The sequence below is a fragment of the Siphateles boraxobius genome, unplaced genomic scaffold (genome assembly GCF_051911475.1).
Source record: "Siphateles boraxobius isolate OS27281-9 unplaced genomic scaffold, OSU_SipBor_1 118, whole genome shotgun sequence".
Taxonomy (NCBI): domain Eukaryota; kingdom Metazoa; phylum Chordata; class Actinopteri; order Cypriniformes; family Leuciscidae; genus Siphateles; species Siphateles boraxobius.
Window position 1 is genome coordinate 373,140 of NW_027508720.1, and position 20,312 is coordinate 393,451.

The 20,312-nt window shown below is 38.9% G+C and overlaps 1 protein-coding gene and 1 long non-coding RNA gene across 6 annotated transcripts in view; both read right to left on the reverse strand.

Annotated features, from left to right (window-relative positions):
• The window catches only part of LOC143710936 (phosphofurin acidic cluster sorting protein 2), a 79,693-nt gene that overhangs the window by 24,860 nt on the left and 34,521 nt on the right, over positions 1 to 20,312 (reverse strand). For 2 of the 4 annotated variants that reach the window (XM_077202195.1, XM_077202212.1), the window contains exons 4-14: positions 19,915 to 20,040; positions 18,146 to 18,308; positions 17,090 to 17,181; positions 16,664 to 16,747; positions 15,544 to 15,603; positions 12,770 to 12,918; positions 11,380 to 11,473; positions 10,479 to 10,565; positions 8,711 to 8,832; positions 4,047 to 4,179; positions 3,838 to 3,942 (exon numbers count right to left, since the gene is read on the reverse strand). In XM_077202195.1, coding sequence (XP_077058310.1) covers positions 3,838 to 3,942; positions 4,047 to 4,179; positions 8,711 to 8,832; positions 10,479 to 10,565; positions 11,380 to 11,473; positions 12,770 to 12,918; positions 15,544 to 15,603; positions 16,664 to 16,747; positions 17,090 to 17,181; positions 18,146 to 18,308; positions 19,915 to 20,040 — 1,215 coding nt within the window. Of the gene's footprint in view, positions 1 to 3,837; positions 3,943 to 4,040; positions 4,180 to 8,710; positions 8,833 to 10,478; positions 10,566 to 11,379; positions 11,474 to 12,769; positions 12,919 to 15,543; positions 15,604 to 16,663; positions 16,748 to 17,089; positions 17,182 to 18,145; positions 18,309 to 19,914; positions 20,041 to 20,312 lie in introns of all 4 variants that reach the window. The other 2 variants (XM_077202186.1, XM_077202204.1) reach the window with 1 other exon arrangement.
• Positions 4,246 to 4,803, reverse strand: LOC143711002 (uncharacterized). 2 transcript variants are annotated; one of them, XR_013194723.1, is made up of 4 exons: positions 4,640 to 4,803; positions 4,456 to 4,501; positions 4,319 to 4,364; positions 4,246 to 4,272 (listed from the first exon to the last, which is right to left on the reverse strand). It is a non-coding gene; the product is annotated as an uncharacterized LOC143711002 (long non-coding RNA). The 2 variants fall into 2 exon arrangements; XR_013194719.1 differs by lacking the exon at positions 4,640 to 4,803 and having other exon boundaries at positions 4,456 to 4,609.

The following is a 20,312-nucleotide window of genomic DNA, read 5'->3' on the forward strand; positions in this document are numbered from 1 at the left end:
GAGCTGAATGAGTCATGTAAATACTGTAGCACCGAAGTAACGGAGAGATACTCTTGGTTAAGATGGTAAAAAGACTTGTCCTCGAAACGTATGCAACTTAGACCTGTACATATTTAATTTGATCATGAACCATTAATTACATATTGACGCACAACATTTTAGACAACTTTCTACCAAAAAACTGGGGAACTTTTTAGCAAAACATGTAGCCTTTTCATTCCTCTTCAACATAACTAAATATAGTGCCTGTCACGAATGTTGACTGTTTGTCCGAGTGAGTGGAGGGGGCGTGGCTTAGCCATAGGTCAATTGCAGGGTAGAGTCAACAGAGGAGGAGAAGAGGGACTGGAGGGAGTCAGCGAAGGCGGGGCTGAAGGACTGACTGCTTTTAGGCTGAGGAGGGCAATAAACGCTTAACGCTAGGCAATGAGACTGACTTGGAACTGACTGGGATAAGTGGAGGAAGATCGTCCTTATCTAGCTCGGCTAAAACATCCACTGGCACATTTGTAGAAGCTGGCTCAGTCACCTGGTCTTCGACTCGGGGACGGGCGTGGCTGCAGGTTTTTTTTTTTTTGCTGGCATAGGGTCCGTGGTGGGCGTTAACACTGGTTGCAGATCTGCGGTGGGTAAATACTTCTTCTCCGTGGTGGGCGTGGGTTCTGGTTCTGCAGGGTTTGTGATGGACAAGAACATCATGGGATAAGTACATTGCAAACACTGCAGAATGGCCTCTCTCCAAGTTCCTCTCTTAAAGGGACATTGTGTAGGAATTTCTCCCATTTAGCAGTGAAATTGTATTTTGCATTCAAACTAACTGTGCTCTCCAGCGCCTCGCTTTTTCAAATGCGTGTTGCATCTACGGTAGCTGTTATGTACCAAACAGCTATGACAGGATGTCTTCTAATAGCACTTTGTGTAGTTTTCCTTCGGGTGAACAGGTTTGTTATTTCAAACAAACTGCAACTTGACACAACGAACAAACGAATGTTACCGTATGAATAATAACAGTGCAATACAGCCTTTTAAACTTGCCGGGGCAGTGACAAGCGCCTCTCTCTGCTCTGCTCCTCCGTTTCTGCTACTTTTAGTCACGTGACGCTGGCTCTCAAAGAAAACGCGTTGTGGAAATGTATTGGCCTAGTACTTTTTGACCTTCTCTGCTATTATAGTTTTTCAAGATGGCAGAACGACATGGAAGCCTCCATGGACCTACCTGTCACATGTATATAAAGATAATAAATTCTTTGTTTACGAGGATAAGTCAGATAATTGGCAGAGGTATTTGTTCACCATTGAGGACATATTTATGAATAAAAATGTTGATTTTAGATAATAAAATACCTAAAAAACTACACATAGTCCCTTTAAAATCAGGTTAGTTCAGGGGGCTGTAATAGTTCGCCCCAATCCAAAACAATGATTTCAATAATCCAATATAGGGAGATCTTCATGGACAAGGGAGATGAATTCTGCTGCTCGATCCATATTCTTTCTGTTAGTCTAGTGTTCTGTCACCCTCAGGTTGAGGGAGAAGATGAAACGAGGCAAGCGGATGATTTAGCAGCATAACTAACTAAACAACATAAGAGAGGAGTAATGAACGAGAATCACATAATAGTGTGTACTCAAACACAACAAATACCAGACAATAAACACAGAGAACTGAAGGTCTTATATACACAAGATAACAAACTCTGTGCACTTTTTAATAACGTAATGAATAACCATGACAACAAAGAATGAGTGGGAACACAGGACACAAAGAAAAGCAAACTAAAAGTATATGACAACGAAACCAAAACATAAATATAAACACACATACACACACATACTATATATATACATGTATATATATTTTTTATTTTTTTATTTTTTTATTTTTTATTAAGCGTATATGAAATAGAATGAATATATATATGAACCATGTTACCATGATTTTATAAAGAACAAATGATTATTGAAAACGGGAAATTTGTAGAAAAATTTACATTAAATTCTCTTTAAAAGTAGCTTAGTTATTTAGTTAGCTTAGTTATTTCGATATTGCTAAATAACCTGTCAAAATTAACTGACGTTAACAGTCGTATTCCAACTAAGGAAGTGGAATCGACTAGTGTATTCCTCTTTCAACTAGAAAGAAAAAACACAACTAAACACTAACATATAACATTAACACACTCATTTACTACAAAATTGGCTAAAAATTGTTCAAATTGGATTTTTAAAATCACCTGTTTTTGGAATAACCCTAAAATACACACAAAATAATTTTTTTAATTGGTATTTTCGTTTTGTTACAAATATTAAATCAAACATAATTTTTTACAAAACATAAAAACAAGATACATTTCATTGAGATGCAAAATTACACAAACATATTCGGAACACAATGTACCAAATTTAGTAAGGATCACACTTTAAATGAAACAAATATATGCCAACAGGGTAAAAATAATAAACTTATTTCACGATATATTCTAAGAAAACAAGTCATATCTCATTACACAATTTTAATTGTCAAGTGCATGTACACTCACCTAAAGGATTATTAGGAAAACCATACTAATACTGTGTTTGACCCCCTTTCTCCTTCACAACTGCCTTAATTCTACATGGCATTGATTCAACAAGGTGCTGAAAGCATTCTTTAGAAATGTTGGCCCATATTGATAGGATAGCATCTTGCAGTTGATGGAGATTTGTGGGATGCACATCCGGGGCACGAAGATCCCGTTCCACCACATCCCAAAGATGCTCTATTGGGTTGAGATCTGGTGACTGTGGGGGCCATTTTAGTACAGTGAACTCATTGTCATGTTCAAGAAAATAATTTGAAATGATTCGAGCTTTGTGACACGGTGCATTATCCTGCTGGAAGTAGCCATCAGAGGATGGGTACATGGTGGCCATAAAGGGATGGACATGGTCAGAAACAATGCTCAAGTAGGCCGTGGCATTTAAACGATGCCCAGTTGGCACTAAGGGGCCTAAAGTGTGCCAAGAAAACACCCCCCACACCATTACACCACCAGAAGCAGCCTGCACAGTGGTAACAAGGCATGATGGATCCATGTTCTCATTCTGTTTATGCCAAATTCTGACTCTACCATCTGAATGTCTCAACAGAAATCGAGACTCATCAGACCAGGCAACATTTTTTCAAGTCTTCAACTGTCCAATTTTGGTGAGCTCTTGCAAATTGAAGCCTCTTTTTCCTATTTGTAGTGGAGATGAGTGGTACCCAGTGGGGTCTTCTGCTGTTGTAGCCCATCCGCCTCAAGGTTTTGCGTGTTGTGGCTTCACAAATGCTTTGCTGCATACCTCGGTTGTAACGAGTGGTTATTCCAGTCAAAGTTGCTCTTCTATCAGCTTGAATCAGTCGGCCCATTCTCCTCTGACCTCTAGCATCAACAAGGCATTTTTGCCCACAGGACTGCCGCATGCTGGATGTTTTTCCCTTTTCACACCATTCTTTGTAAACCCTAGAAATGGTTTTATCGTGAAAATCCCATTTACTGAACAGATTGTGAAATACTCAGATGCCTCTCTCGCACCAACAACCATGCCACGCTCAAAATTGCTTAAACCACCTTTCTTTCCCATTCAGACATTCAGCTTGGAGTTCAGGAGATTGTCTTGACCAGGACCACACCCCTAAATGCATTGAAGCAACTGCCATGTGATTAGATAATTGCATTAATGAGAAATTGAACAGGTGTTCCTAATAATCCTTTAGGTGAGTATATATTGTTTTAAGGATGTTTCAGTATGTTGATTGGAAAACAAATCCCAAATATAAAAAAAAAAAAAAAATTCATGGTAGAAAATACGCACCTGCCCCTGCCAGTCTGTAGTGTTAATAAGGATGATATTCTCTGGCAGATGTTCGTCAGAGTTTAGGATCTGATTGAGCTGATCGTACACTGATTTTCTCGGGACCTGCAACAAGAAGGACGTTGGGTCAGAAAACTAGCACTAATCTATTGGAGTCTTCCAATATTTTCTTTGTTCTTCTACTGTCAGGCACAAACACTTACACAAACCTGTGTGATGAGTCTGGAGTCTGGTGAGGTTTCGCTCTCGATGCTGCTGGTGCGGTCGCTCTGAGCTTTAGAGTTCTGCCTGTCCTTCATAGACGTACTGCGCGGACGCCGCTGGAGTTTACCATCTGTTTTACTGGCCAGCCAACAAGGAGAGAGACATAGTGTATTACAACTGCTGGAAGGACAGCGGCCAGCACATCCCTAACCCACCTACAGCCTGATAAACCTCAAGAGTTCCAGCACATCCCTAACCTCCCTATAGCCTGATGAACCTCAAGAGTTCCAGCACATCCCTAACCCACCTACAGCCTGATAAACCTCATGAGTTCCAGCACATCCCTAACCCCCTACAGTCTGATAAACCTCAAGAGTTCCAGCACATCCCTAACCACCCTACAGCCTGATAAACCTCAAGAGTTCCAGCACATCCCTAAACCACCTACAGCCTGATAAACCTCAAGAGTTCCAGCACATCCCTAACCCGCCTACAGCCTGATAAACCTCAAGAGTTACAGCACATCCCTAACCCCCCTACAGCCTGATAAACCTCAAGAGTTCCAGCACATCCCTAACACCCCTTCAGCCTGATAAACCTCAAGAGTTCCAGCACATCCCTAACCCCCCTACAGCCTGATAAACCTCAAGAGTTCCTGCACATCCCTAACCCCCCTACAGCCTGATAAACCTCAAGAGTTCCAGCACATCCCTAACCCCCCTACAGCCTGATAAACCTCAAGAGTTCCAGCACATCCCTAAACCACCTACAGCCTGATAAACCTCATGAGTTCCAGCACATCCCTAAACCACCTACAACCTGACAAACCTCAAGAGTTCCAGCACATCCCTAAACCACCTACAACCTGACAAACCTCAAGAGTCCCTGCACATCCCTAACCCCCCTACAGCCTGATAAACCTCATGAGTTCCAGCACATCCCTAACCCCCCTACAGCCTGATAAACCTCATGAGTTCCAGCACATCCCTAACCCCCCTACAGCCTGATAAACCTCAAGAGTTCCAGCACATCCCTAACCCCCCTACAGCCTGATAAACCTCATGAGTTCCAGCAGATCCCTAACCCCCCTACAGCCTGATAAACCTCAAGAGTTCCAGCACATCCCTAACCCCCCTACAGCCTGATAAACCTCAAGAGTTCCAGCACATCCCTAACCCCCCTACAGCCTGATAAACCTCATGAGTTCCAGCACATCCCTAACCCCCCTACAGCCTGATAAACCTCAAGAGTTCCAGCACATCCCTAACCCCCCTACAGCCTGATAAACCTCAAGAGTTCCTGCACATCCCTAACCCCCCTACAGCCTGATAAACCTCATGAGTTCCAGCACATCCCTAACCCCCCTACAGCCTGATAAACCTCAAGAGTTCCAGCACATCCCTAAACCACCTACAGCCTGATAAACCTCAAGAGTTCCAGCACATCCCTAACCCCCTACAGCCCGATAAACCTCAAGAGTTCCAGCACATCCCTAACACCCCTACAGCCTGATAAACCTCAAGAGTTCCAGCACATCCCTAACCCCCCTACAGCCTGATAAACCTCATGAGTTCCAGCACATCCCTAACCCCCCTACAGACTGATAAACCTCAAGAGTTCCAGCACATCCCTAAACCACCTACAGCCTGATAAACCTCAAGAGTTCCAGCACATCCCTAACCCCCTACAGCCTGATAAACCTCAAGAGTTCCAGCACATCCCTAACACCCCTACAGCCTGATAAACCTCAAGAGTTCCAGCACATCCCTAACCCCCCTACAGCCTGATAAACCTCAAGAGTTCCAGCACATCCCTAACCCCCCTACAGCCTGATAAACCTCATGAGTTCCAGCACATCCCTAACCCCCCTACAGCCTGATAAATCTCATGAGTTCCTGCAAGACTTTTTGGACTTAAGCTGGAAAACCAAGCTAAACGCATGTTTGTCTTAGGCTGTGTTCACACTTGCAGTTCGGTCCTTTTGGCCTGGACCAAAAAATAAAATGATAAAGTTAGTGCCAAGTGCTTGGCATACCAAACATGCCATGTTCACACTAGCCCTGCGATTGCCCTGTAGTGCGGTTCATATGAATAAGTGTGAACGCTGCCATCCGAACCCTGGTGCGCCAAACAAGTGGACAGAGACACTGAAAAGATGAGTCTCGCTCCGCTTACAAACAAACTCTGGTGCGGTTCGACTGAAATATGAACAACACGGACCAAAGACATCAAAAACGAACCTTGTCGCCTTTTTTGACCTTTCTTCACCTTTTTCGCCATTGGCTTTTGGCTTACTTAGTTGGGGACATTTAATTTTATATTTAATAATATTATTACCACATTATTTTCCTGTTATCTCTGTAAAGCTGCTTTGAAACAATCTGTATTGTAAAAAGCGCTGTATAAATAAAGGTGACTTGACCAAAAACAGGACGTGATGTCACAAGACTCTAAAAAGGACAGCGATGTTGCCGATTCAGTCCAGTTCAGTACAGGAGCAGAACTGCGTCTCCTCACATCAGATCTGTGTTTGTGTGTGACGGAGGGATTCCTGCTGCTTTTTTGATTCCTTTACACATTTTATAAGCTCTGATTGAGTTCCCGGCTGGTCACCATCATATGGGGTGTAGGCTAAGCACATACAACAAGTTAATTTATCCCCGAACACAGCATTGTTTTGGATGTTCGATAAGTTCCGATGCAAAAAAGACATAATAAAAGTCAACCAGTTAGGTTGTGAATGTATCCTTATGCCTTTAGGTTCGGTGACTAAATGTTTTTATGGGGGTCAAATGAACCAGGCGAACCGAACTACAAGTGTGAACACAACCTTATTCAAATTAACCTCTTTAACAGAACAATCACACCAGAGTTAGTTTTAATCCAACCACACCTGCCAAGTGTGAACACACCCTTAGATCACGGTACCTGGTGTCTAGATGGTCCAAACTGGCTTAGGTGGAATATTTGTAGAGTATTCAACTCATAGATGAAGGACGCTTGCTGCTTCCAGTTGTCTTTTCAGTCTGACCTAAGATCAGTAGCTCTATAATACACAGTGTGTGGCATCTTCTGCCTCCCGAGGCTCTACAAAAGAAGCTCAAAAGAGGCTGATGCGCTGCTGCGTTCCAGATTCACTAAAGTGTCTGTGAGCCCCTCACTTAGGGAGTCTTAATCAGCTCATTAGCCAATGCAAACACACACATATGCCGTCTAGCAGAGGCCTGTGAGAACAACCGGCTAGAAAACGACATGGAAGAACAGACGTGATGGACCACTAGAGAAATATAACAGATGGGTGTTTCTTCAACTCAGCGCTTTCTGTCCTGTGGACTTGTAGAAAATAAACTTGCTTAAAACGTACTTTTCACATTGTTTTTCATGCATGAAAGTCAGCATGAAATGACAATTCACCCTGTCTATTTTCTAAATCCATGTTATTGAGCTTATTGTGAACAATTCACAAATTAGGCCTTGTTATTTTTTATTAAAAACTCCACTGTCCGTTGAAACGACAGACTTCTCTCAGGTGATGTACGTAGGACTTCTCCAATTTTTGTGTTTGCTTACACCCCGTTTTACAATCCACTGTAAATTACATCGAACTGTAAATTAACATATATTAATATAAATCATTTTCACAGAACAAATATTGGTTCATGTCTGTTTCACAGATTATTCAGATTCTTATAGTTTAAAAAATAACTTTTTATGAGGATTTTTTAAGGACATGTTTAAAGTCTTAACAATTAATTATTTTATTTGTATAAATAAAAAAGTCCCACATATAACAAAAAGAAAAAAATATATATTTTAAAGGGTTGGTTCACCTCATTTTATTTCAAACCCATAAGACTTTGGTTCGTCTTCAAAACACAAATGAAGATATTTTTAACTCTTTCCCCACTTTTTTGGTCATTTTCACAAAATTGTCATGGCCCCCAATATATTTAGTTGTATGAATATCTGAACAATCAATACTTCAATAGAAAGAACAGACTCACTTAAAAAAAAAAAAACTATCTTTATGCATTCTTTTTTTATAAACACTTGAATGTGGGAAAGGTTAATTAAAAAAGGTCACATTGAGAAAAAGCTGAGAAAATCACGTTTTTATCAAAGATTACACCCAGATGGGATTCAGAACACTGATCAAAACACAGATGGAGTAGATCGAGTCCATCAACACCCCCAAAACTCACAACCACCAAAACTGTCATGCTTCAAAAAGTTCATAAACACATTGAAAAAGTAAAAGGATCAAATAGTGTAATCCAAGGCTTTTGAAGAGATATGATTGTTTATATGACAGATTTAATGAAGGCTTTTCTTCATATATAAACATTGATCAATGCACATGCATAAAGCATATTAAATATGGTAAACAGAAGCGTAAAAAAACAAACCTAATCTGTATTTGGAAGATGAATGAAAGTCTTGCGTGTTTGAAACGACATGAGGGTGAGTGATTAATGACTTTAATCATTTTCGGGTGAACGAACCCTTTAAATACACAGTAAATGAACCCCTGGCTCATAGCATTGCCTGTAGTTGAACATCCACAAGCGGGCACATTGTTTAATTCAGCGGTGAAAACTAGCGCCTTCGGGGCTGTTTGAGAGGTTGTGATGTAAAGCAGATGGAGAACAGGGAGGCGAGAGTGTGTTACCTAGGCGACATGAGTGTCTGCGACTCGGTCTTGCAGAGTTTGCCCACCGTTCCTGCTAGTTTCTCAGCGCTGGCGTCCCAGCTCATGTTGGCGTCACATGTCGCCTCGTCCTCCACCAGCTCCTGCGTGCAGACACACACATCAGCCGGGAACACGCATCACTCTCTTCAAGGGCTCGCACGGCCACGGGAATTGTCATGTTGCCATGGAGACGGCCACTTAGCCACAAAGCAGAATCGTGGTGTGTGTGTGTGTGTGATTTCCACACACTAGATACTGTTATAACTGATTAAGTGTGTGACACAGACCGTAGCCTTGAATTATCAGCAGTCCGTGCACAAAAACAGCAGAGCCCTTATGAAAGAAGGATGGATTTTGTCGTTGTTTGAAGAAAATTATGTTTTAAATATGTTTAATGCAGGGAGAAACTGTGGACCTGCAACCCTGGCTTGTACAGGTGATTCATTGGGTCAAATAAAACCTGCTTTACTGTCACTACTTTTTTTTTTTTTTTTTTACCTTTTACAGTTTTTTTACAGTCGCTAGGACACATTTCTCAATACTTAAGTCACTTTTTCAAAACTCTTCACACAGTGAGCACAACAGAAGTATATGTGGGCTAAACTGAGGATCATTTATCATTGCTTTGGCACAAAATGCATTCAATGACTACATCTTTCAAATTAAATTAATTGTTTTCTCACTTCGACACAATAACCACCAAAACTTACAGGCCAAACGTACAGGTGTACTTACAGGCCAATTTGCACATGCTTACATACTGTTTTCAAAACTGTTAAACTTATGTTAAAAACAATAACATAATAAAAAACTGAATATGACAGCAATTTGCTACATTTCTACAGTAATATTGTAATGAAATATATTTCGAATCTAAAAATGAAATGCTATAAAAACAACTGGACAATGAGACCAACCACATCTGATTCCTATTGTATCTGTATCGGTGATTGGTGTGTACAAATTCTTGTATTTTGTAATTAGTCTGTGCAAAAAACAAACAAAAAAAATACATAAAATATATTGAAGCATACCGCATCATGTCTGATTCATTCCAGTAAAATATATTGCAGTGAATTCTAAACAGTAGCGAGGTGTGCTTGTTTTACAGAAGAAAACATTGTATAATGCTACCTGTTGTTAGTGTTTTTTAGGTCATTGTTTTGTGGGTGACAAAGTGTGTTTGTTGTCTGTCAACCTTTGCTAGTGTGATGGAAGAATATGTTGATTTGAGACATGCATGAAGTGATTTGGTAGTTTTAGTGCATTTTGAAAGTGATATGAACTGCTGTGCCGAGCCGAAAGTTGGTTTGGAGAACTGTATGAAGAGTTTTGAAAAAGTGACCTAAGTATTGAGAAATGTGTCCAAGCGACTGTAAGAAACTGTAATGCGTTATTGATCGTGTTAACTTTGACAGCCCTAAATTCAATTTTCTCCTCCTTTTGATTGACAGGATATAAACGACACTGATCATTGATCGTTTTTAGACAATCGGTCAATGGCCGATTATATTATTTTATATTATAATATATTATATTAGAATCTCATAAAATAATGTAATTATATTATACTTTTACAAAAGGCCTATGGGGAAAATATATAATATAAACATTATAATATATATAAAATTATATATAAATATGTGCATAAATGATGAATTATTATTTTTCATTAGAGAATGCCTGAAACTAGCACCTCTATGTGCCTAAAATGCTGTACATTATTAAGACAGGAATTGTTACTGACCGCAGCGGCGGAGTCCAACACCGTCGGGTCATCCGGATATCGTCCACACACTGCTCTGTTCTTGTCCACTGTTAACAGATCACCAGTCTGCACACACACACACACACACACACACACACACACACACACACACACACACACACACACACACACACACACACACACACACACACACACACACACACACACACACACACACACACACACACACACACACACACACACGGTCATGCTTCATGGGAATAGGCGGTCACTCCTGAACTCTTTAGGTTCAGGTTCTTTTTCCATGGTAATAGAGACTTTATCAGTTTGGATTCGGACTGATTTGTGGCTTCTACAGAAGAATATATTATCACTTGGATTATGTGTCTGTGTCTAAGAGTTTACAAATTGTCATATAAAAAAAAAATCCTATGTAGACAATGAATGGGATTACAATATTTTCTGATGAAGGCAAAAAGCACTTAGTACGTATTTTGTCAAAATCGAGTAATGAGATAAATTGGTCTATTAGACAATGATCTGTCCATTAACAGATGATTTGGCTTGACTTTGCTCAGACTTGTAAAGAAAAAGTGTAAAAATGTGTATAAAATCAACCAAAATATAATATAAGGCATGTTTCTCAGTTCCAGTGTTGTACTGTGTAGCCTTTGTAGGGCAGAATTATAGTGTAATTGGAGTGTGTGTGTGTGTGTGTGTGTGTGTGTGTGTGTGTGTGTGTGTGTGTGTGTGTGTGTGTGTGTGTGTGTGTGTGTGCGTGCGTGCTTGCGTGCGTGCGTGTGTGTGTGTGTGTGTGTGTGTGTGTGTGTGTGTGTGTGTGTGTGTGTGTGTGCGTGCGTGCGTGCGTGCGTGCGTGTGTGTGTGTGTGTGTGCGTGTGTGTGCGAGAGAGAGACGTACAGTGGAGGCCGGCTCTCTCGGTTGGCTCTTCTGACTGTGCAAACTGCCGATCTCCGTCTGTGAGCTTGAGTGAGACATTCCCTCAAAGAACGGCCTTGAGTGGAAAACATACACACGTTTACAATATAAAAACACTCTAAGAGGGTTTGGGTTTCATAGTCAGAGATACAGTATCAGTCAAGTGTTTACTCTGGAAGGCATTCATTTTCAATGAGAGTCAATGAGACAGTTGGTGATGTTCATTGAAATCGTTTTTAAAAACTCTTAGCAACAACATCTCCTAAGAGCTGGTTTTGAAGGCATCTAGAAGCAGGATCGGCCACTGCAAACAACAATACAGTGCGGGCCGACGGGAAAAACGTGAAAGTGGAAATAACTCTGGGATCAAAGTGGAAATTTGGAAATTGCTCTAAGCCAGCCAATCAGATGCGATTTCGAAAATCGCTTGAATTTTTCTGTTAAATATGCATCAGATTAGAACTATGATCAAAGCCTTTAGATGTGTGAAGACGGTGCACTCATACTGCTATGAGTGGGAGAAAGTGCGTGAATAAGTCCCGCCTTCTGAATAAAAAAGCCAATCGCCGATGGGTAAAGTAATTGTGCAATGCAAACTCAAGCTTAGGACTGCAGATGCAGCCTGAACAATGCAGTTTTCAGACATTGTTTGAGCGTTTAGAAACAACATTTATGAGACAGTGTTTGTCATTATTTCATTGGTGATTTCAAAAATGAAATTTAATCGAAAGATTGATGAACAGCTTTGGAGAATTTGATGTTTCCCCATTCAAAAAGACAAGAGCTGCACTCGCAGGACTGAAACAGCTGCCCGAGAGGACGTCATGGGGGAAACAAAGCTTTTCAAACATTTTAATCAATTTCTTCGCAGAATTGTTCACTGTTTGGAAGCGGCGGAAACGCCACATGCTGGTGACGCCTGTTGCTCAGAACAGTGTACATGCAGTGTAAACAGTGTAAAAATTAGCAATTTTAGTAAAATTGTAGGGTTTATTTTATTTAGAGCTTGGTCAATCATACCAATAAGAGTCTTTTAACTACAACTCTTCATGTTTTATTACACAAATGTGTCATTAAATGTCTACAAATTTATAAAATTGATCTGAGATCGGAGATCATCGCCCCCTAGCGGTGAACCATTAAAATAGAGAAACATTTAAAAATATAACAAATTACATAATTTAAATGACATAACAAAGCCTTGTTTACTGAAACCACGTAACTTTTAAAAGTTTAATACGCGCACTGAATCACTGGTTCGAAAAAAAATGATTAGCAAAAGGTTTTGAAGCGTATTCGACCATCACTGACGAGAGTCTTTTCAAAGATGGCCGCCGTGTGAAATGAGTTTGCTTTGACTCGTGACTCTTACTTTAGTTTGGGTTTGGGAGTGCTGAGGAGACTCTCGTTGTCCTCCATCTCTGGGCCGCTGTCGCTCTGGTTATAGACCTCCAGACTGTCATACAGGAGATCCAGATCTTCAACCTCCTGCGTTTGATCAACCGGATCAGAGTCCAATACCTTTTGAATCCAGCACAACAAAAGCTAAATGTAGATATGCATAAAAATGAAAAATCTCAGCTACCAAAAAAATCTGTTTTTTATATAATACAATAGCTTAATGAAATTATTTGTGTGGGAAAATGTGAATTTTTGTCGTGAGATTCACCCATTTAAAAAAGAAACAACAACATGTACCGAAAGAACGAAGGCATTGAATGCAACCTTTCTCAGCCTGAATTTTCACAGGACAGGACAATCTCCAGTAATGACCCATTCATACAGTACTATAAAGTGCATCTCCTCAGGCAGCTGAGACTAAAAGACAGAAAGAAGTTCCTTGTGGAAAAGAAAAGACACACAAAGTGGAAGAGAGGTGGTCTGAAAGTAAAGGGGGCACTGTGAAATCTTTTATGAATTTTCTTATCCTAATAATGAGAATTGACTAGAAATTACACTATTTTGTTTCTTTTCCAGGATGATAAAAAGTTGTTTAACAAACAAGTTAGTTCATAGCTGATCCATTCATCCCGAAGTGGACCTTCTACGTTCCAGGAGTTTCAATTCTTAGAATCGGTCAGACTTTACATTTGCATTGTTTTTGCTCCTCTATCATTTCTCGAAAAAAAAAAAAATCAGAACAATAACTTGGTCGTGAGAGAATACAGCAAAACACCACAGAGTGGTTTTACCTTGAGTTTGGATTTTAGTCAAATAGAAATAATCAACTGTGCATCAAATCAATGCCGTTGGCGAATGGTGGTCATTCATTTCTCAATAATAAAAAAAAAGAAACTACTGTAACTACTTCCCAACAGGAAAGCTGTGATTGGAAACTCCTGAAAGTCATTGTTTTCCATAGGTTTACACTGCCGTTCAAAGAAAGAGGTTTTTAAAAGAAGTCTCTTCTGCTCACCAAGGCTGCATTTATTTGATTAAAAATACAAAACAAACCCAGTAATATTGTGAAATATTATTCCAATGTAAAACAGCTGTTGTCTATGTGAATATATAGTAAAGTGTAATTTATTCCTGTGATCAAAGCTGAATTTTCAGCATCATTACTCCAGTCTTCAGTGTCACATGATCCTTCAGAAATCAGTATAATATGATGATTTGATGCTCAAGAAACATTTATGATTATTATCAATGTTGAAAACAGTTGTGTACTATTTTTTCAGGATCCTTTGATGAACAGAAAGTTAAAAACAACAGCATTTATTTGAAATAGAATCTTTTGTAACATTATAAATGTCTTTACTGTCACTTTTGATCAATTTAAGTATTGATTTATTTTATTTATTTCCACCAAAAAATAAAACAAAAATTCTTACCGACCCCAAACTTTTGAACGGCAGTGTATGTCACAGGTGTTTTGAAATGTTACACATTTGAGACACACCCAAAGGCTGTGTCTGAAATCGCCGCCTGTACCCTTAAATTGGGCACTATTTGAGGGAACAGCCATGTGTAAAGTTATCCGAAACCATAGCAGACGTTATCGAGTGCACTCATTAAATCCCACAATGCACCACAGTAACGAGTTTACAACCAATGTACACTGTGGCTGGAGAATACCCATAATGCACAGTGAGAGTCGAGTCCATCTATTCATCCATCCATTCATTACAAACCGCTGGTCCAATGAGGCTAAGCTAAAGCGTAATATCATACAGGTATAAATTCCTTTTTAATTGGTTATTAAATTGTTTAACTAAAGTTTATACATGCTAGTTTCCATAGCAGAGTTCAGGATAAATGTTTTCATCATTACAGGAGCTGCCAATTTGCGAAGTTACAAATTAATATTAATCAGCTCAAACTATGTAAAAGCGGCAATTCACTCACTCGTTTTCAGTCACGGCTTCAAGTGGACTATATTAGTGGACTAATGTAGGGAATAATTAATGAGGGTATGGGACACAGTCAAAGTGAGCTATATTAGTGGACTAATGTAGGGAATAGGTAATGAGGGTATAGTGGGCGATTTAGGACATAGTCAAAGTGAGGTATATTAGTGGACTAATGTAGGGAATAGTGAATGAGGGTATAGGAGGTGATTTAGGACACAGTCAAAGTGAGCTATTGCACTGACAAGCCCATGTTGGCAATGCTACTCAAGGGAACTGACTGCCAATGCAACAAATCTGTCGTCACCCTGAATCAGGAAGTTGCTGGACTGATAGCCAAATAAATCTGGATCATTTCCTCTAGGGCTTGGATAACTGAGTCAAGGCAAGAGGACGATGAAGTCAAAGAGTCAAACAGCTACCAACTAACAAGCTTAGACTCTAACAATGAGACTGTAAAGCAGCTTAAATCTCGCCTGTAGGCTATATAAGCACGTATGACCCAAGTCATCATGGCCTCATGTGTCCTCTCAGAGCTAAACAGTCAGTTTAGTTTTTGGAAGAGATCTACATCACATCTTACACTGCAAAAATCAAAGCTCCTCTCACATTTCAGCTACTAGATCAATCATTGCCAAGTCCCTGGACTGTTTTATAAAGGTTGAATTTCATGGTTGAAGGGGTTTTTGTGATATAAAGCACAGGACCGCAGAGTAGAGAGTGGACAGTGCAGAACTTCAGGCAAACATGTATTTCTCTCTGTTGTAACTTATAAAAGACAAGAAGAAAATCTCACCTCATCAGATACTTTGAATCTCTTCAGGAGAGCAACAAACTTCTGCTTGAAATTGGGTTGCTACAGAGAGATTGAGATAATATGTCATCAAAAACTTCTGAGCAAAAACGACAGTTCAATGCAATCAAGTTTACAGTTACAAAGAAGTATGGTACATAAAACAGTAAAATTATGGTACTTTTTTTTTTTTTTTTTTAGGTAAACAGTAAAATAGGTAAAAGACAAAACGAAAATTATCTGGATTTACAATTTTTTGGTCACACTATATTGTTTCTTTAACTACTGTACTATGTGCTTGCATCAAACAACTGTTAGGTGCAACAAACTCATTGTGTTCATGCTGTATTGCAAAATAATTTTGCTGGTAAGGTTAAGGATAGGTGTGGTTATATGGAAGTAGGTTTAAAGCTGGCTGGAGTAGATTCAACAGTGTAATTGAATGTGTAACTACAGAAATTAATAACAGATGTAATTGCATGCAGGTATTTTTTTTTTATAAGTACAACGTGAAAACTTATGTACACAATAAGTGAATTGTATCAATGATTAATTTAAATATTAGTGCATAGTAGTTGTAGACACTCAATATAAAGTGGGTCTCACTTTTCCATAATGTGTTTCAGAATGGCAGGAGTGGAGTGAAATCTACATTAGTGTTGTTTATGCAATGTTCCTGGGTTAACACTTGTGTCCCTGATGGTGAGCTTATTTCAAGAGGATTAGCACATCACCTTCCATGACCTTCTGTGAACTAGATAACACTGAACCAAACACCAAACACCCCCTTAAGGACACAAAGCCAATTTGTCTCTGTTTCTATCTAGCTGCCTGAAGTGACTTGTGTCAAGACAATAATTCCAGGATAATAGATTGGGTTATCTAACAGTATTGCTGTGACAATGAAGAACTCATTGTGCGTTGATGAATTTACTAGTGCTCAACCAACATGAGTTTTGTAACGGCAAGATATGCAGATACCAATAGAGAACTGTTATCATATCAGTTAGGAGAACTGATATACAAAGACTTTTTACAAATGGTGTTCCTCAGGGCTCGATTCTGGGTCCGATCATTTTCTGCAAGTGTTAATTAAGTGCGGAGGGAGTTTATTTGTACATACCCGGGTCATAGATGTAGTTCGAATCATTTTCCTTCTAGATTTTTTGGGCTTCCGCTGAACATCATCATCCTCATCATAAAGGTCCTAAAACAGAATTTCAGGAAATTTCAATAGATTTTATTAGGTGGCAATCATTTCTAAAGATACAAGGGGAAATGTTGGGCCAGCCAAAATATTCACAATCTTATTCACTGAGGACCCAGTAACCAGTCTCTAAACACGGCTATCAGCGGATGCAGTTCATTTTTAATAAATTCTTGAAATTAACATACTCTTTGTGGATTAAACTAACACCAACAAGACCAATGATATTGACAGACTACATTCATAGTGAAATCAGGGAATTAAGTAGAAATTTCACCCCTTTTTAAAAATGTAGGGCTTTCTTAGAACAATGATAAAAACATGCTAGCAAGAACTCCTGACCTGGCCTTGCACAGCGTCATCGCTCGCCTCCTGCTCTGACGAGTAACTATCATCGTCATCTTCAGAGTAGTTATCCATGTCTGGAGAACGGTCTGCAAAGAGACAGAGACATTTAATGACCCCATGACATTTTATTGCAGCAAAAGCCTCAGACATACAGTATCATCTGACCAACAGAAAAATCCAAAGCATTAAAACGATTCATTCAAAACACGCAGCAATTTTATAGCTCCAATTTGAGAGAGAACAGCTGCTAAAGCAACTTTCCCTTTTAATGTACCGCCGCATCAGTCACTTTCTCTTGGTGTGTGTTTAAAGAGGATGAATGGGAGGATGTTTGGTGGGAGAGAGAGTTTCCGGGGGACGTTTATCTTTATTGCAGCTTAATGCATTCAAACTGTCCATTAGCAATGTAATGACTGAACATAAACAAAGCTAATCACTGATGGAATAATGTAACTGGATATACAGGTTGGTTTGGTGTAGTAGTTAAAGATCTGGCCTTTATATGTTCCCTTCCTTCCCATTAAGATGCGGTCACATTTGTGAAATTTTTTATAAATTTCGCGAGCAGGTAAGGTTCATTGTCTGTTGTCAATAGTGTAGATATTAAAACTCTTCATTGGAAAATTGGTAACCCTTTACAATAGGGTTCATTAGTTAACATATTTACTAACTAACAATGAGCAATACATGTGTTACAGTATTTATTAATCGTTGTTGATGTTAGTTAGTAAAAATAAAGCTGTTCATTGTTTGTTCATGTTAGTTCACAGGGCAAGATTTTAATGACGTATTAGTAAATGTTGAAATTAATATTAACTAAGATTAATTACATGCTGAAGAAGTATTGTTCATTTTAACTAAGTTAGTTCACTAAAGTTAACCTTATTGTAAAGTGTTACCGGAAAATCACCCTCACACAAAATTCATGATCGTGTGGATTCCTGAAATCCTATTGGATTTCGCCAATGAAAATTCGCCAACAACACTAATTGTGACACACCTTTCGAGTGTTTTTCTATTCTAATAGATTGATCCATCAGTGTGAGTCACCTGAAGCTTTGGCCTTTGTCTCTGGCTGCCCACTGCCGTCCTCTGGGTCGATAGGTTGACTGGACAGTGAATAAACACTTAGCTCTGCTGCACGCACCGGTGCTTCCTTCACGTTACTGTGGAGTCCTAAAATCTGGCCTCCATCTGTCGGGTGCTGCATCACCTTTACACACAAACACTGAAATAAGTGACACGCGAACAGAGGTATCTGAATATCTAGCCTTCTTGTCCTTGTTTTTCAGTTTCAACCACGACTCCTCTTCATCTGAAAGCCTCAGTTTTGGTCTTTTCAAGGTTGGCATTCCTCATCGAACTCTTGGACTGATGTATAGTTCCCTAAGTTTTTCTATGGTGAGTCTCTACTGATATGATTAGCGCTGGAATCTCAGCAGAGAGGAGTTTGGAATTTGTGGGGGTGAAATAGAAAGAGAATAACTTTCAGAAAGCTTCACAGCTGAATATAATGTACCAGTACGTCTACGCTCACATAAAGGCCCCCCTCCTAACACTCCTAAATAATAGACCTCAAAGAATATCAGTCATGAAACAAAAGAACAAGAAGTAATACGCTCTAATGATTGTGAGCATGAGTTGAGAGAATCTTACAACTATAAGAGAAGGAAAATTTTGCACTCACTTTGCACTTACTTCTATGTAGCAATGAATATCCATCCAATCGTTCAGAGAACTCAATCATATTTACGAGTTAGCGAACTGATACTTTTTCATCCTTCGCAAAATCTATTGGTTTACAGTAAACTTGTGGCTAAAGGTTTCTATTGCAACTTTTATGTCATGACATTTATAATGATGAAGTTGCTATTTAGTACATTTAAAATATATTAGCTTTAAAAGTAATGTTGAATAACACAATACAGTTAAAATTATGATTATAATAATTTTTGTGTGCTTTAGTATGCTAATTTGACATTATTACAAGTGCAGTTTTTAAAAGTGTACTTAAGTGTGTTCAGAAATATTGTCATGAAAGTGACTCTCTTAAGTGGTCTTTCATTTCATTAATATTATATTATCTGCATGTACAAAACATGTAATTAGCTGAACTTTAGTTTTTTCACCCACTTAAATAGGACTTAAGTTCAACTCTATATGTAAATTCATAATTACTTCTATTGTCTTTGAAATGTTTAGTGCTGAATGTACTATATACTGTATATATATATATATATATATATATATATATATATATATATATATATATACTAAAATGTAGTTTTTATGGAAAATGTCATGTAGGATGAATTCAGGTTAATTGGGAAGCAAAACAAAAGATAATTAAAACATAACAATTTAAAAGTGTACTTAAGTGTTTAGAAACATAGGCCTAGTCATAAAAGTGTACTCTCTAAAGTGGCCTTTTATTTCATTAATATTTTATTATCTGCAAGTACAGTTTAAGAATATATATATATATTACACATTGCATTCAATACGATTAAGTGCACTTCTTTTTTTTCACAAGGGCCACTTGTGAAACAAGTGGGCCAAAAAGCACTTTGGTGAATCTATGCAGAATGTAAATATCAACTGTCAAAGAGCTGGCAAACCAATGGCAATGCATCACTACTAAGCTATCAATACATATGGCTTCTTTAATGTTTGATGTGAGAGAACGAGTATCGACATATTGACCACACATGAAAAAGCTGTGAGTATGTGCTAATGTTACTACTGGAGAAGGGTCAAATTATAAAGGTCACAGTTTCAATGAACTGGACACCGGGCTTGTGTGATTAATCTGTCCGTACCTCAGCCATATTAATAACACCAACAGCCAGCGTCTTGTAGCCCAGAATAGTTCTGTTTTTATAGCGTTTCCTCCTTTGAAGCATGATCTGCAGCCGGTTGGCATCTCTCTTCAGGAAATGTGGGTACTAAAGAAAGGAAGTACGACAGTACAACAGTGATTTGGTGCATATTGTTGCTTCGTATTACATCATTTTCATCAGCAACAATGTGATGCTAGCACACACGCTTTATTTGATGAAATCTCATATTTCCTGTCAAAACAAATCTTAGAGTGACCTGAACCGAGAAAGGGTTCTTGGAAGAAACAAAGGGAAAGTGGACAAGTAAACACTTCATGCCAAAAACTGCTGAGTACTTAAACGTAAAAGCTTTCAGAGGAAATTCTATTTTTCTGCAT